General features: G+C 38.7%; 1 protein-coding gene across 4 annotated transcripts in view; it reads right to left on the bottom strand.

Annotated features, from left to right (window-relative positions):
- The window catches only part of MTUS1 (microtubule associated scaffold protein 1), a 159,916-nt gene that overhangs the window by 51,498 nt on the left and 93,033 nt on the right, over nucleotides 1-15,385 (bottom strand). For 3 of the 4 annotated variants that reach the window (XM_079909039.1, XM_079909038.1, XM_079909041.1), the window contains one exon: nucleotides 14,102-14,140. In XM_079909039.1, coding sequence (XP_079765165.1) covers nucleotides 14,102-14,140 — 39 coding nt within the window. Of the gene's footprint in view, nucleotides 1-3,061; nucleotides 4,520-14,101; nucleotides 14,141-15,385 lie in introns of those variants that run through there. The other variant, XM_079909040.1, reaches the window with a different exon arrangement.

Raw genomic sequence — 15,385 nt, forward strand, 5'->3', positions numbered from 1 at the left:
ATGAGGAAGAACAATAATTCAAAGGGTACTGAGGTGTGAGGACAGAATAGGGAGCAAACAGTGGTGTCGTGAAGAGAAAAAATCAGGAGTATTCGCTGAGTTTGGGAAATAAGGAGAGAATTAGTTTAGATAAGAAGAATTTTCAGTAACACATCCAGGGTTTTTTAATCTGTAGCCAGAAAATTCACAGAATTTGAGGTTGAAGAGACCTTGGAAATCATCTCATCTGATTCCTTCATTTTGTAGCCTTGTTTGGTTATGTGATCAAGGTCAATGACTTGGTTACTAGCAGAACCAAGGCTACACAGCCCCGGGCTCTTGGTATCCAGGCCAACTCCACTGCCACTGCAGCCACCAACACCACTTCTTTTACTAAGAATACAAACACAAGGGCTTCCCTGGTGGCGCAGTGGCTGAGAGTCCGCCTGCCGATGCAGGGGACGCGGGTTCGTGCCCCGGTCCGGGAGGATCCCACATGCCGCGGAGCAGCTGGGCCCGTGAGCCATGGCTGCTGAGCCTGCGCGTCCAGAGCCTGCGCTCCGCAACGGGAGAGGCCACAACAGTGAGAGGCCCGCGTACCGCAAAAAAAAAAAATAGATAAAATAAAAACCAAAAAAAAGAATACAAACACAAGCTACTGCTCACAGCCCATGTGGATAAGAAGAAATGTGATAACTTCAATATCTATTTTATTGGAAGATTTCTCAGACCCTCAAGTTATGTAATATGGATAAACTCACAAAAGATTCTTACTGGGGTAAGTAGAATTATATTCTTCACATAATTTTAAAATGCTTCCCACACACAAAACTCTTTTTTCCATCACCGCTATTCACTAGATCTAACAGAATTACAGCAAAATTCACAGCTGGAAAAATCTAAAAAACCCAAAAATTCTTAACAGAGGCCCCAGGTTTTAGTCCTACCCCTGCCACTGACTGTGTGCCCTTGGGCAAGTTAATTCACTTCTCTGGGCCTCCGACTTCCTGGTGTAAAATCAGGTAAACTAGAGCTCCACTAAGTACACTCTAGCTCTAAAAATTACAACTGCAATCAAATGAATGTTTCAAAATATTTTTATGTAAATTAAAAAAATAAAGAGTACCCAAAATATCACTATTAGTTAGTCAAACTCTGGTAATAAAAGCCTTGTGCCTTTTGCTTAAGTTGCCTTGGAAAGCTATCTGCTCCACAAAAATGGTACAAACAACCTAAAACGTTCACTAACGGAAGACTGGTTAAATAACCCGTGGCTCATCCAACAACGGGATGTTGTAAGACTACTAAAAAGAATGTGGTAGATAAGTGTGTTAACCTGAAAATCGAAGATATATTAATGTTTAAAAGTAAGCTATAGAAGAGTATATATGGTAAGCTTCCATTTCTGTAAAACAAAAAGGGATATAAAAGAACCTGCATAGGCTTATATATGACTAGAAAATTACTGGAAGGATCAACAAGCACCCATGAGAGTGGAAGGGTGCTTCATCTGTGGAAGGGTGCAGGGCCTGGGTAAGAAAGAGGCTCACTTGGAATTGTACAACCTTCTGTACTGTTTGATTCTCTTTTGAACTTGGAGTGTGGATTGATTTTTCTTCTTAAGTTACAATTAAAAGCCATGACTAAATGCTGGATAACTTTGTATGAATATTTTAAAGTGCCGTGGGTCAAGAACCACCAGAGGCTTCTCCATTATTCCATTTAAACAAAACTTATGTGTCTTGCAAGATTTTTAAAATTCTTGTTAATGGAAAACAAATATATGAATATAAAATCTAACTGAATGTGTTACTGGTTTTGATTAAAACATAGAAATATAATTTTTAAAGTCAAAAAAAGTTAAAAGCCATTTGGAGCTATTTTAGATTACACAAATTATTGCAAATGTAGGGCACCCTTTTATTTTTATTTTTCACCTTTTTATTCTTTAAGGTTGAAAAAGTGACAGTGGCATTTAGGCTGGGAGAGACAGAGCCACTGTTTCCCTCCTGACTTATCCATTTACCTTCAGTTGTCAGCTCAGATCGAGAGGGAAAGGCTGGCAGACTCCAGTGACAGGTCAAGGCGAGTTATGAAACATGAGGAAGAGTCATCCCACAGAGCAGGGAGATGCCCCTGGGAAAACTGAAAGCAGTCAGCTGAAAAAAATCACTGGGGACAGAGACGGAAAACAAGACCAAGAAGGGCTGGCGTTCACAGGAAACAACAAATCATCTATTTACATACTCATGATTCTAGCACAGATACCGCTAACCAGCCCGAATTCAATATAATAGCACTCCAGTTTTTATAGCATAAAATCAACTTAATTTCCCACAGTTGCAATTATATCTGAACAAGAGGTAGCCACAGTAGGCAAATGAATCCTCTAAAAGTGGACACACAGGTTTACAAGTGCCTAAAATATACCCTACATTTATTTCCATCTCAGGCACAGAAAGTAAAAAGCAGATACAAGCATTAAAGATCAGAGGCAGTCTTTTGTGACTGCAAACGTTTCCACCATGAAGCTTGGAAAACTTAATTTGTGGTTCATTTCCTACCTCTCCACAGCCATTACGATGTTTTATTTCAGAAATGTTTAGAACGTGGAAATCTTTTAGCCTACCAAACCAGCCTAGTCCAATCTCAATGAGGAACTACATAATGAAAACCTCCAGAAACCCTCTCATTTCATCTCTTTCTTTAAAGGAAAGAGAACTGTTTGTCTTAATTTACCTGTGTCCTATTTCCAAAATCATGTGAAGTAAAATGTAATTGAACAGGTGTTGATTTTTCCAGATTCGGCTGGTGTCAGAGCAAAGAGCTGGGCGCACCCAGGCAACAGTTCTGCTTTCAACAAACAAACCGAGCACACATCAGCTTGCAGACAGTAAAAATACCATACACATGTGCTGAAACATAAGAGAAAACCGCTTATTTTTACAAATTATGCCTCGTTCTCTCATTAGAGCTTCCTTTCGCCAGTTATCTATCCCCTTAGAAAATTTCTGATAAACACCTGCAAGTTAATCAAGATGCCCCCCGTGTAACGGTAAAGAGAGATCTGCGCAAGACAAACCTGTGTGGAAAATGACAGTACTTTTCCTAAACCCTGAAGGGAGTCGAAGATTTCGAAGCAATCCTTTGGCAGTGAGTCGAACGTGAATGGTGGACAGGGAGAACTTGGGAGACAACAACATGTCTTCAGAGCAGGTGGAAAGATTTCACAGAAGAACCAGCTCCGTGGATTCTCACATACTGTCTTTTTAAACTCAGCACCCTTCTTCGAGGCCAAGAAATACAGCGAGAGGAAACATGCCTACATGCCAGACGTCACTCCACCGTACATGCACAAAAGAGAAACCCCAGAGCTATCCAAGTGCTTCTGGCTTCCGTCTCTACTCCCAGATGTTGCCAAAACAACGTTCTTCCTCTGAATAAAATCTCCTCCTAGCAGACCCAGCAGTCAGCAGCCTCTGAATGACATCACACCAAACATGCTTATGGGCTTATTATGGTTTTCATCAGAGATGGTGAAGGGGAGGAGAAAGTGGGTGGTCTTAGGCACTTTATATAACAACCAATAATGTCACAGGTTCTGTAATGAGTTGGAGGATCCTTAAGGGGAAATAACTACTTCGAGGAGTGCCTAATATTTATTTAGTAATTATAAAAAATTAAGACTTCATTAAAGTAATCTGTGTTCTGATGTTTTTAATTGTAATTATATTCACACTACTAGTGTGAATATGCCCAGTAGCACTGGGCATTTTTTTCAGATATTTTACATGTAAACCTATATATAAACCTGATACACTGGACAAAAAAATTTTAACGGCTTCAAGCAATAAATGTTCTCAATTACAATTTTAAATAAAATTCCTACTGTAACACCTGGAACTAACATAGTGTTGTAGGTCAATTATACTTCAAAAAAATGTTTTTACTATAATATACTAATGACGGATTGATAAAAGGTTAAAATTCAACTCTAACACTCATATTCTGAGGACTTCACTAAGAGTCAGCAATAAAGGGTTAATGCAATTTCTCTACCAGATGTAACAATAGTTGCAGAGGAATAAAAATTAGTGAGTATTCTAAGGACTCCAATTATTGCTTGACTAATTATACAAAATCAGGTGACCTAAAACAAGATAGTAATGTTTTGAGACTAGGAACATCAGGAAGGTGTGATTATTGTTTATCAGTAAGAACTGAGATCTGGTAAATGTTTGAATAGAGTCCTTTGTCAAAGCACATTAAAATATGGTGGCAAAAAACCCAAAAGAGGTTGAAAAGATAAAGGCATGGACATAAGAAAACTGCACCTGCAAAATGCTCACTTAAGTAAAGCTAATATTATTAAACCAGGAAGAGTCCAACTCTTTTAATTTTAAAAAGCACAAGAAAACAATGTGTGAAAAATGATCGACGTGTGTTTCCAAGATTTCCAAGACTCAGTAACAGAAATGAATGTAGTTAACTGTTAACCATAAATGACTATTAAATGCTATGAGAATGTGCAGGAAGCAGTTACTCTTCAAGAAATTCTGTAGAGCATTTAGGGTGTGAAGAGGGAAGGAGACAGGCAGGAAAGGAAATTTTGAGTAATTCCTTCTCCCTTTTCACTCGCCCCACAGCCTGCCACTTCAGAGGTTGTCGAGAGACCAACCCAACAACCTGCGGGGGGTTAGGTGCGGGAAAATTACAACCTGTTCCTGCACAGACAAGGCGTCTTGTAAACATTGCACCCACGGCCATGCAAGCACAAATAATCAAGGAATTGAAGTCTAGAAAAGCTACATTTAGGTGGTGCCTTTTCACTCTATCACAATTTGTTATTATTAAACCGCAACCTTTTTCCTGGATTCCGCAAATTAATTTGCCATAAAGCACCACTCCTCCCCGCCCGCACCAAGAAAAGAAAAAAAGCTTGTAAAAACTAAGATAAACACAACACTGTAAAAGAACTATACCCCCATAAAAAGTTTTTAAAAAACTAAGATACAAATCAGCATTAAAGGGTTCCCTGGTGGCGCAGTGGTTGAGAGTCCGCCTGCCGATGCAGGGGACATGGGTTCGTGCCCCGGTCCGGGAAGATCCCACATGCTGCGGAGCGGCTGGGCCCGTGAGCCATGGCCGCTGAGCCTGCGCGTCTGGAGCCTGTGCTCCGCAACGGGAGAGGCCACAACAGTGAGAGGCCCGCGTACCGCAAAAACAAACAAACAAAAAACAGCATTAAAATTATAAACAGAAGACTGAACACTGATATTATTAAAGATAGGACACCACCCCTTATAGGATGTTTTCTGTTTTGTTTAGTTACGTTTTTGTGTTTGTTTAGTTTTGTTAGTTAAGTAACAGTAAACTCTAACGTATCCTGGTTAACGGGGAAATCCTTTAGCCTAGACTACCCAAAAGAAGAAATTAGCAACATGCCACCAATTTTTCATACTCATTAGAAAGTCTACTTGAACTACCCTAAGCTACACCACACAGAGTTAACAGTAATGTTGCTAACGATCTTTGTAAACAGCACAGCAAGGCTCCCTGCTTCTCCCTGTGAGTGACCCTACGTGGCCCTGTGTGGCTGTGGCCTGCAGTGTCTCCCATCCTCTGGGGAACTCTTCCTTCAAAGGCAAAAAACAAAGAAAAAACAAAACAAAACAAAAACCAGCACAGCAAGGAACTACAAGAATAAAGAGAAGCAGTGCCAGTCAGAAGGAAAAGTCAAAAGTCAGAGGAGTAGTTCTTGTTTGTACAGCAAAGTGTACACACACACACACACACACGCGCGCGCGCGCGCGTACACACACACACACACACGCGCGCGGGTACACACACACACACACGCGCGCGCGTACACACACACACACACACACACACACACACACGGAAAAAGATGTTTGAGATGAATGACTAAGAACAGCTCAAGCTGGGTTTCCATTCTTTCCCAAACACAGTCTGCCCCCTGGTGGCAGTTGAGTACAAGTGCACCAAAGCAAAAGGGGCCTTAACAGCCAACTCATACAATATACTACATACCAAGCACACTCCTAAACACTTTATATGTATGCACTCTTTTAAATAATCGAAAAAGAAATTATTGTATAGTTCCAATTACTTTTATAATATATATACTTCAGGGGCTTGGGGAAGCACAGATTTTAAAACTGGCTCAAAACGTTTCCTTGATTACTTATTTGATCAGCTGTTACCACTTGTGTGCACACTGTGGTTTCTTTAGTTATACTAAATATAGAAGTACCCAGGGCTTCCCTGGAGGCGCAGTGGTTGAGAGTCCGCCTGCCGATGCAGGGGACAAGGGTTCGTGCCCCGGTCCGGGAAGATCCCATCATGCCGCAGAGCGGCTGGGCCCGTGAGCCATGGCCACTGAGCCTGCGCGTCCGGAGCCTGTGCTCCGTAACGGATGAGGCCACAACAGTGAGAGGCCCGCGTACCACAAAAAAAAAAAAAAAAAAGAGACCAATATTTCCATAATGTCCTCTTCCTTAGTAGGGAAAAGAATGTCTAAGCTATATCGTGAATGACTGTCCAAAAATTCACATAAAGCAATTAGAAAAAATGTCAACCTCCACCCACCCTTAAGATTATAAGTTTTTCAAGATCAGTGGCACTGCCTTTTATTTCTTTGGTCTCCCAAAATAAGAGCAGTAATGTTTTATCCATGTACAATGTTTGTTTTTAAAAACTAAGAAAAAAAACATGTTCAATGTATAATTTTTTAAAAAATAAAAGTTAAATTAGGGGCTTCCCTGGTGGCACAGTGGTTAAGAATCCGCCTGCCAATGCAGGGGACACGGGTTCGACCTCTGGCCTGGAAGATCCCACATGTCACAGAGCAACTAAGCCCGTGTGCCACAACTACTGAGCCTGTGCTCTAGAGCCCGCAAGCCACAACTGCTGAGTCCGTGTGCCACAACTACTGAAACCCGTGTGCCTAGAGTCCATGCTCCACAACGAGAAGCCACCACAATGAGAAGCCCGCACAGTGCAACGAAGAGTAGCCCCTGCTCGCCGCAACTACAGAAAGCCCACACATAGCAACGAGGACCCAACACAGCCAAAAATAAAAACAAACTTAAAAAATTATTTTAAAAAAGTTAAATTATCTGTACATCACAGTGCTCTGTAACCAGTTTTCTTAAACTTATAAATTTCACATTTATCTTTCCATGGCATTAAATAATCCTCTATGTTATTTTAATGGCTTCAAAAATATTAAAATGTCGGTGAATATAAACAACACCTGTTGTTTAAACCATTCATACTGTTTGCAATTTTCCCCCTTCTAAACATTTCTGAAAAGCAATAAATAAGTCAATCAACTATTTTCCTAGAATCAATTCTGAAAAATGGAATTCCAGGGTAGAAGGCTTTTGTTATATGTCACCAAAGTGTCTCTGTCCAGAAAGGCTGTAGTAATTTATACCCCTTCAGTGGCATGTACAAGGCACCTGGTCCTCACACATTCACCAATAGTGGGTATTACTCTTAAAAATAGACAAGAACTGACAGCACGTTATTTTAATTGATGTTCGTAAACTTTTTTCATGTTTCTTAGTCCCTAATATTTCTTTTTTGTGTCTAATTTTTTTCTTTTCCCTTTTAATGAAGTATAGTTGATTTGCAATGTTATGTTAGTTTCAAGTGTACAAAATATGATTTCATATTTTATAAACTCCATTTAAAATTATTATAAAATATTGGCTATACTCCCTGTGCTGTACGTTAATTACATCCTTGTACCTTATTTTATACCTAAGAGTTTGTACCTCTTACTCCCCTTCTACGATATTGTCCCTCTTCCCTGTCCTCTCCCCACTGGTAACCACTAGTTTGTTATCTGTGAGTCTGTTTCTGTTTTGTTATATTCATTCATTCTATCTTTTAGATTCCACAGTATTTGTCTTTTTTGGATTCGATACAAGCATAACCTCGTTTTATTGCGCTTCACAGATACTGTATTTTTACAAATTGAAGGTTGTGGCAACCTTGTGTTGAGCAAGTCTATGTCACCATTATTCCAACGGCATTTGGTCACTTCATGTGTCTATGTCACATTTTGGTAATTCTTGCAATATTTCAAACGTTTTCATTATTATTACATTTGTTATGGTGACTGGTGATCTTTGCTGTTACTACTGTAATTGTTTTTTGTTTTGTATTTTTAAATTAAGATATGTACCTTTTTTAGACATAATGCTACTATTGCACAGTTAACAGACTACACTATAGTGTAAACATAACTTTTATATGTACTGGGAAGCCAAAAATTCATGTGACTCGCTTTACTGTGGTGGTCTGGAACTGAACCCACAGTATCTCTGACATATGCCTGTATTTGTCTATATTGTGAAATGATCACAACAAGTCTAGTTATAGTTAATTAACATCTATCACCATGCTTAGAATGTTTTTGACAAACGGGAGGTCTAAAACTTTTGTTGTCATAACTAGTTACCCATTCTTTCATTGTGACATTCGTGGAAAGGCCTTTTCTATACAAGTGTATACTCTCAGTGCTCTTATCATTCTAATTTTTGTTTAAAACTTCAGTCTGGGGCTTCCCTGGTGGCGCAGTGGTTGAGAGTCCACCTGCCGATGCAGGGGACACGGGTTCGTGCCCCGGTCCGGGAAGATCCCACATGCCGCAGAGCGGCTGGGCCCGTGAGCCATGGCCGCTGAGCCTGCGCATCCGGAGCCTGTGCTCCGCAACGGGAGAGGCCACAACAGTGAGAGGCCTGCGTACCGCAAAAAACAAAAAACAAACAAACAAACAAAACTTCAGACTGGAATATATTTGCATGTAGTATATGAAGTAGGGCTCTAGCTCCTGATAAAATGATAGTCCTTGTTCCAACAAGATTTACTGAACAATCCATACTTTTCCCTGATTTGAACACTAAATTTAACACATGCCAAAATAGCATTTGCTCTTTAAGTGTGAGAGGAGAGTTATAATCATAAACCAATACAGAAAGACAGCCTCGGGCTTCCCTGGTGGCGCAGTGGTTAAGAGTCCGCCTGCCGATGCAGGGGACGCGGGTTTGAGCCCCGGTCCGGGAGGATCCCACGTGCCGCGGAGCGGCTGGGCCCGTGAGCCATGGCCGCTGAGCCTGCGCGTCCGGAGCCTGTGCTCCGCAGCGGGAGAGGCAGCAGCAGTGAGAGGCCCGCGTACAGCAAAAAAAGAAAAAAAAAAAAAAAAGAAAGAAAGAAAGACAGCCTCATCCCTGCTCTCACCGGAGAAAGCGCTGGTCACACCGGTATTACCTCTTCAGAGCAGGTGTGCAACTCTCAACCATCTCCCAACACGTGGAAGAGGGGGTACAGAAAGCAACCCTATCCTGTGCTGGATTTAGTGGTGGGGATGGAAGGCGCAGTGCAGTTCCTACCTTCCAGGGCAGACACCACGGCACCTGAGACTGATGATCTTGTGGAAAAGAACCAAGGGGCAGGATAAATACAACTCTGGTGCTCTGGTATTCCTAAGAGCTTTCATGTGTGGTAGAACCATGGCAATAACAGTAGTGGTATGTGTGGCATCTCCCTTATAAACAGTAAACCAAGTTTTATTTAGAGCCAATGTTGGCTAGACTCTTACAGCACCATAATCTTTAAATAAATTACAACAGCTAGACCCCATGAGGATGGTTCTTGACTTTCACCGGTTTTTCCTGCTTGAAGGATTTAAAATAATTCAACCTCCTGGAATAGAGCTCTAAAAGTACAGCCACTAGAACCATAAGAACAATGAAAAGGATTATCCTCGTCACTGTCCCCAGTAGCAGAGGCAGCTATCATCTGAGAGTTTTTTATATAACAACTCTGTGACGTCAAAATTACTTCTATACTGGGATTTTTTCCCAAAATATTCTCACGTTTCCAAATGAGAAATTTGAGGCTTTGGAGAGGCTTAGCAACTAGCCCAAGGTCAGGACACAAGTGGAATGCGGCAATCCCAAGATTTCAACCAATAGTCAATGCCTGAAAAGTTCATTCTCTTTCTGTTCCTCTTCATTGTCTTAGGAGATAATGCAACTGTCTTTGAAATTACTGATTAAAGGTTAAAACTAAAATAATGATACAGAATTTTCAACTATTAAACTAGCCAAATTAAAAAATAATAATAATACCCAACGTCGACCAGAGTATGGTGATGCCAGCACTCTTTGATGTTGTCAGTCATTGTATAAATGGATATGAAGCTTCTGGAAGGCAACTTGGTTGACTGAAGTGGCTATAAATATGCATATGTTTTGATTTGTTTATACTACTTTTAAGAATCTATCACAAAAAAACTTCCCTAAACTTTGAAGGTGATAACTGTCAAGGTGTTCATCAGAGAATCATTTGTGAATGTAATGCAGAAGCGCCCCAAATATTACAGAGTAGTTAAATGCCGCTGCATATGCTAAATGTAATAGTCATTAAAGAGTGATTACTTATGTTAAGTGACAACAGGATATAAAGTTATCTGAATTTTATTTAAAATCACAAATTTAAAAAAACTAAAGGGTGATTTCTAAACCTCTACATGTTAAACTTTTTAGAACTTAGCAAATCGCTAAAAAGTGATTATTGCACTCTAGTGAAAACATATGAAGTTGGTCCACTTTAATCTCCACCAGTTTGTTGCTTAAACAAACCAAAAAAACCTATCTGAAAGCCATAAAATTTAATGCTCAGAGGAACATGTTTGTATGTGGAGGCAATGTCTTCTGTACGATCTAAAGGATGACGGTTGCAAGCAGAATATAAAGAAAGCCAAGGTGCTTTGCAGTCATAGGCTATCAGAGCAGGGAGAAACCTTAGTGATCAATCATTGCAATTACACAGAAAAGAAAGCTAATACTAAGAGGTTACGTGACCCACAAAGTCATTGGCTGCTTGGACACCACTTCTTAGCATCCGAGCTGTTCCTCCGAAGGGCAACACACTGTGACTTTTCCTCGGCAGGCTCGTCATAACACTATGTTAGCCTTAAGTAATGATAACTAACCATCAGCTAGACGTTTATGATTTTTGGAAAATACATGTTCATACCCCGCAATCTAGATTAAATCACTATGCTGACCCCCTTAAAATACATCTTTTTCCACTGCAATTATTAGAGCATTGATTACTCAGGGTGAATTGAAGGGAGGCATTCTCAAACTCTGTCATATGCCCCATTTCTACTCCATGGTTAGAGGCTTTGCCAAGCAAAACCACTGCGTGATTCATACTGCTCATTTCTTTTCTCAGTCAGTTGCCAATCTGCCATTCTGGTAACCTGACCTATCAAGGGTCACTGATATGCTGAGGGTCAGTGGTAGGCTTTGGAAACAAGATATCATGTCAGTCCCACAATGGGCCAAAGGAAAATACCTAATGCTAGTAGTTTTCCCGTGTGTAGAAAGAAGATATATATTGGAGATTATTTGTACTATGCCTGTGAAAACAAATATCCTTTACAATATTTCATATAATCATAGACTTGAGACATGAATTAAGACTGCCTTTCCAAGTTTCATAAAACAGGCATATTAGACTTATGTAACCAGCCCCTTTACTGTGACCAATATCAATGGCAGCTTCCAAAGCACAGAAATGTCACAAATACTTCCCCCCAAAACTGCAAAACTTGTATTTTGAAAACTACAAAAAAATTGTTATAAGAAATTAAAGGAGACCTAACTAAAAAGGAAGCCATCCTATACTCATGAATCAAAATATTTCATATTGTAAAGATGGCAATACTCCAGAAATTCATCTGCAGATTCAATTCAATTTCTATCAAAGTCCTAGCTGACTTTTCTATGGAAATTGACAAGTTGACCCTAAAGTTCATATGGAAATTCAAGGGACTCAGAATAGCCAAAACAATCTTGAAAAAGAAGAACAAGTTAGAGGACTCACACTTCCTGATTTTAGAACTTATTACACCACAGTAATCAAAACAATGTGGCATTGACACATGGATCCATGAAAAGAGAGTCCAGAAACATAGCCTCACATTTACAGCCAACTGTTTTTAACAAAGGTGACAAGACATTCCAATGGAAGAAAGAATAGTGTTTTCAACAAATGGTACTGGGACAGCAGGAAATCTACATGCAGAAGAATTAAATTGGATCCTCTACTTGACAACAAATGCAAAAATTAACTCAAAAATGGATCAAAGACCCAAGTGTAAGAGCTAAAAGTATAAAACTCTTAGAAGAAAACATAGGCATAAGTCTTTATGACCTTGTATCTAAGCAATGGCTTCTTAGATATAATGCCAAATAGATACACAACATAAGAAAAAAATAGATAAACTGGATCTCATGAAAATTAAAAATATGCCTTAAAGGGTACTATCAAAAAGTGAAAAGACAGCCTACAGAATGGGAGAAAATTATTTGCAAATCATATCTGATAAGGGCCTAATATTCAGAATATATAAAGAACTCCTATAATTCAACAATAATACAAATTATTTTAAAATAGGCAAAGGATTTGAATAAATGTTTCCCCAAAGAAGGTATACAAATGGCCAATAAGCTTCTGAAAGGTGCTCAACATCTGATGAGCCATCAGAGAAATGTAAACTGAAACCACAATGAGATACCACTTCATACCCATTAGAATGGCTATAATAAAAAAGGTAGACAAAAGCAAGTGTTGACAAGAATGTGGAGAAACTAGACCCCTCATACATTGCTGGTGGAAATATAAAATGGTGCAGCCACTTTGGAAAACACTCTAGAAGTTTCTCAGTTAAACACAGAATTATCATATCATCTAGCTTTCAGATAAAGGTTACCTGATTTTCTAACATACAGTCGTTTATAGCATACTAGCTATTCTTTTCCCCTAAATATTAGGATGCGCTGGAAATTTAAAATGAAAGAAAATGAAAATCTCAGTGTGCAGAATAGTTCTTTTGGCTTTTAAAATTAGTTTGGTAAACATATATGTTCAAACTCAGGCTCTTGCGAACCTTTAGAATTTAAATCGCTCTGCATGGCTGGGCCCTCTCTAGCTTTAAGAGCCTATAATAGGTCACACTTCCCTGCCTTATTAAGCTAAGGAAACCAAACATGTCTTGGGAGCCTCAAAGATATTAGTTATTCCATATTTAAGGTTACCCACCCCATTTTCTTTAATTACTATCTATATACAGGGGGTCACAAATTTATACTTCCTGCCCAGGCTTCCCTCACTAGATCATAGTCTTTAACCAGGCCTGTCTCTGGAACAAGTAACCCTCCTTGTGATTTTATATTTTTTTGTGTAGTCCTTTGACTTTTCTGTAAGCTTTCTGAGACAAGGTCCTTGCTCGTTTTGGGCAAACCTTTATATCCTTAGCAGCCAACACTGTCACAATGCACGATAATCTGTAGTCAGTGTGTTATAATAATACCCTTCTCCCCTTTGATTTGCTGTTCTAATCCTCGGTGGACTTAGAAGCCATACAACTGTCCTATAACTGCATACTAAAGAAGAGAATTCAAGTAGTGGATGGGGACCTAATCAGCTATAGAGAAAAGATAGAAACTTCTATATTTTAATGAATCTTCTATGGCTTCTCAAGAGACAAAGCTTTTTGATTTCCAGTTGACGTTCAAAGGTTCAGTGAGTGAGGCTGCAGGCTGTCTTAGAGATCGATGTGACTTTGTTCAATAGAAGTATAAAAAAGAAAAGAAAAATGTTAAATGGCTGAACTATTAAAGGTGTTAAAACCTGATCTTGAGAGTAGTTAGCAATTAAAGACTATCCAATTTTAAAACAGCTTATTTCTTGTAAAAAAAGAGTACATTCTCTACATCTCCATATTTTAAATATTAAATATGCTCCACATCTGGAAAAATATCATTATTTAAAAAACAAATTATCTGTGATTAATAAAACGTCCTTCTGCATCAGACGGCTTGGCAATTGTGCTCACCAAGTTTTAACCCTATGCTGATCAAGGTCACAAGCAGTTATGTTTATGCCACAAACCTGAAATTATATTTATAAGCATACTAGTGAAAAAATCACTGCAAATACACTTGAATACTTGTAATGATAATATAACTTTACAAAAAAACTCTTTTTCTCCATCCATATTTAAGGTGTCACTTACCCGCATTCAAAGCTGTATATAGACCTTTTCTTGAAGGACCTAAAATGGAAATATTTATATTTTATAGAAAATATCATAAAAAACTAAACCATTTAAAAACTAAGTTTTTTTTCCAAAAACAATCCATTAACACCTAAATTTTAGGTTCCTGATGGGAAATTCCACTGAGATTTAATCAACTTTATTGAGTTTATACTTAGAATACCTAAGGATAAAATATTCCAAATAACATCAAAATAGTAGTTTAAGGGTGATATTATTCATTGTCAAAATTAAACATGCTAGGACAAACTACGATATTTTTTCAGTTCAAGAACTGCTGAAATTCAAATTTTAACAGTACTAAATTTATACATGTATTACACACTTGATGCTATTCCACTGCTGATAGAGCAAAAAGGCCCAGACTACAAAACACAGCTACTAGGGTGTGATTTCTAAAATTGCCAAGTATTAAATCCAGTTCTCTTGCTATTCAGCTATGAAGGAAAACATACTTAAGCTTTTCCTCCAAACTGATACAATATAAAATACAACCAGGGGAATTATTTCACAATGTATATGTGTATTAAATCAAATATAATTTTAACTGTCAATTATACATCAATAAAGCTGAAAAATAAATTCAACCAGGAGTGGTAACAGGTACACAGCTACAAAGATAAGTCACTAGACGACTATGAGCATGTCTTCCTGATGTGACAGAGTCATTTCTAGGGCAAGTCACCTGCAGATTATTTAGTTAAAACAGCTGCCACATTCTGTGGAATTTTACAGAGATGACAATCTCTTAAAATATGTGGCTGTTATAAATGGACAGCATTGATTCCCAGTCAAGTAAAACCTCTGTGATACAAAAGCTTACAAATTCAATGGCAAGACATTTTAGAATACTGAGGTTCTCTGTTCTGCAAACGTATCAGAGAAATCATGCCATTCTAACTCTCTGAAAGTTATCTTAGTATCAAAGTTAGACATTTCTTTCCAGTTACTGGTGTATGTGTAGATTACAGGGCTTTATCATCATCAATACAAACCATAGATTCATATACTGATGTCATCCCACCGAGGGGTAATTTGATGCATCAGAAATTTGTTTAAAACCCTGGAAGATGAGAACCTGCTGGTACCCAGAAGAATCTTTTTGCCAATATCTATGCCTATTCTCTCTTGAATTCAGTAGAAAAGAAAGTGTTGATAAACATTCACTAGGTAATTAACCTCAAGTTACCACGTGATCCTTTACCTAATGTAACACACACACACATAAATATTGAGAAGGAC

This window comes from Stenella coeruleoalba, assembly GCF_951394435.1.
Source record: "Stenella coeruleoalba genome assembly, chromosome: 21".
Taxonomy (NCBI): domain Eukaryota; kingdom Metazoa; phylum Chordata; class Mammalia; order Artiodactyla; family Delphinidae; genus Stenella; species Stenella coeruleoalba.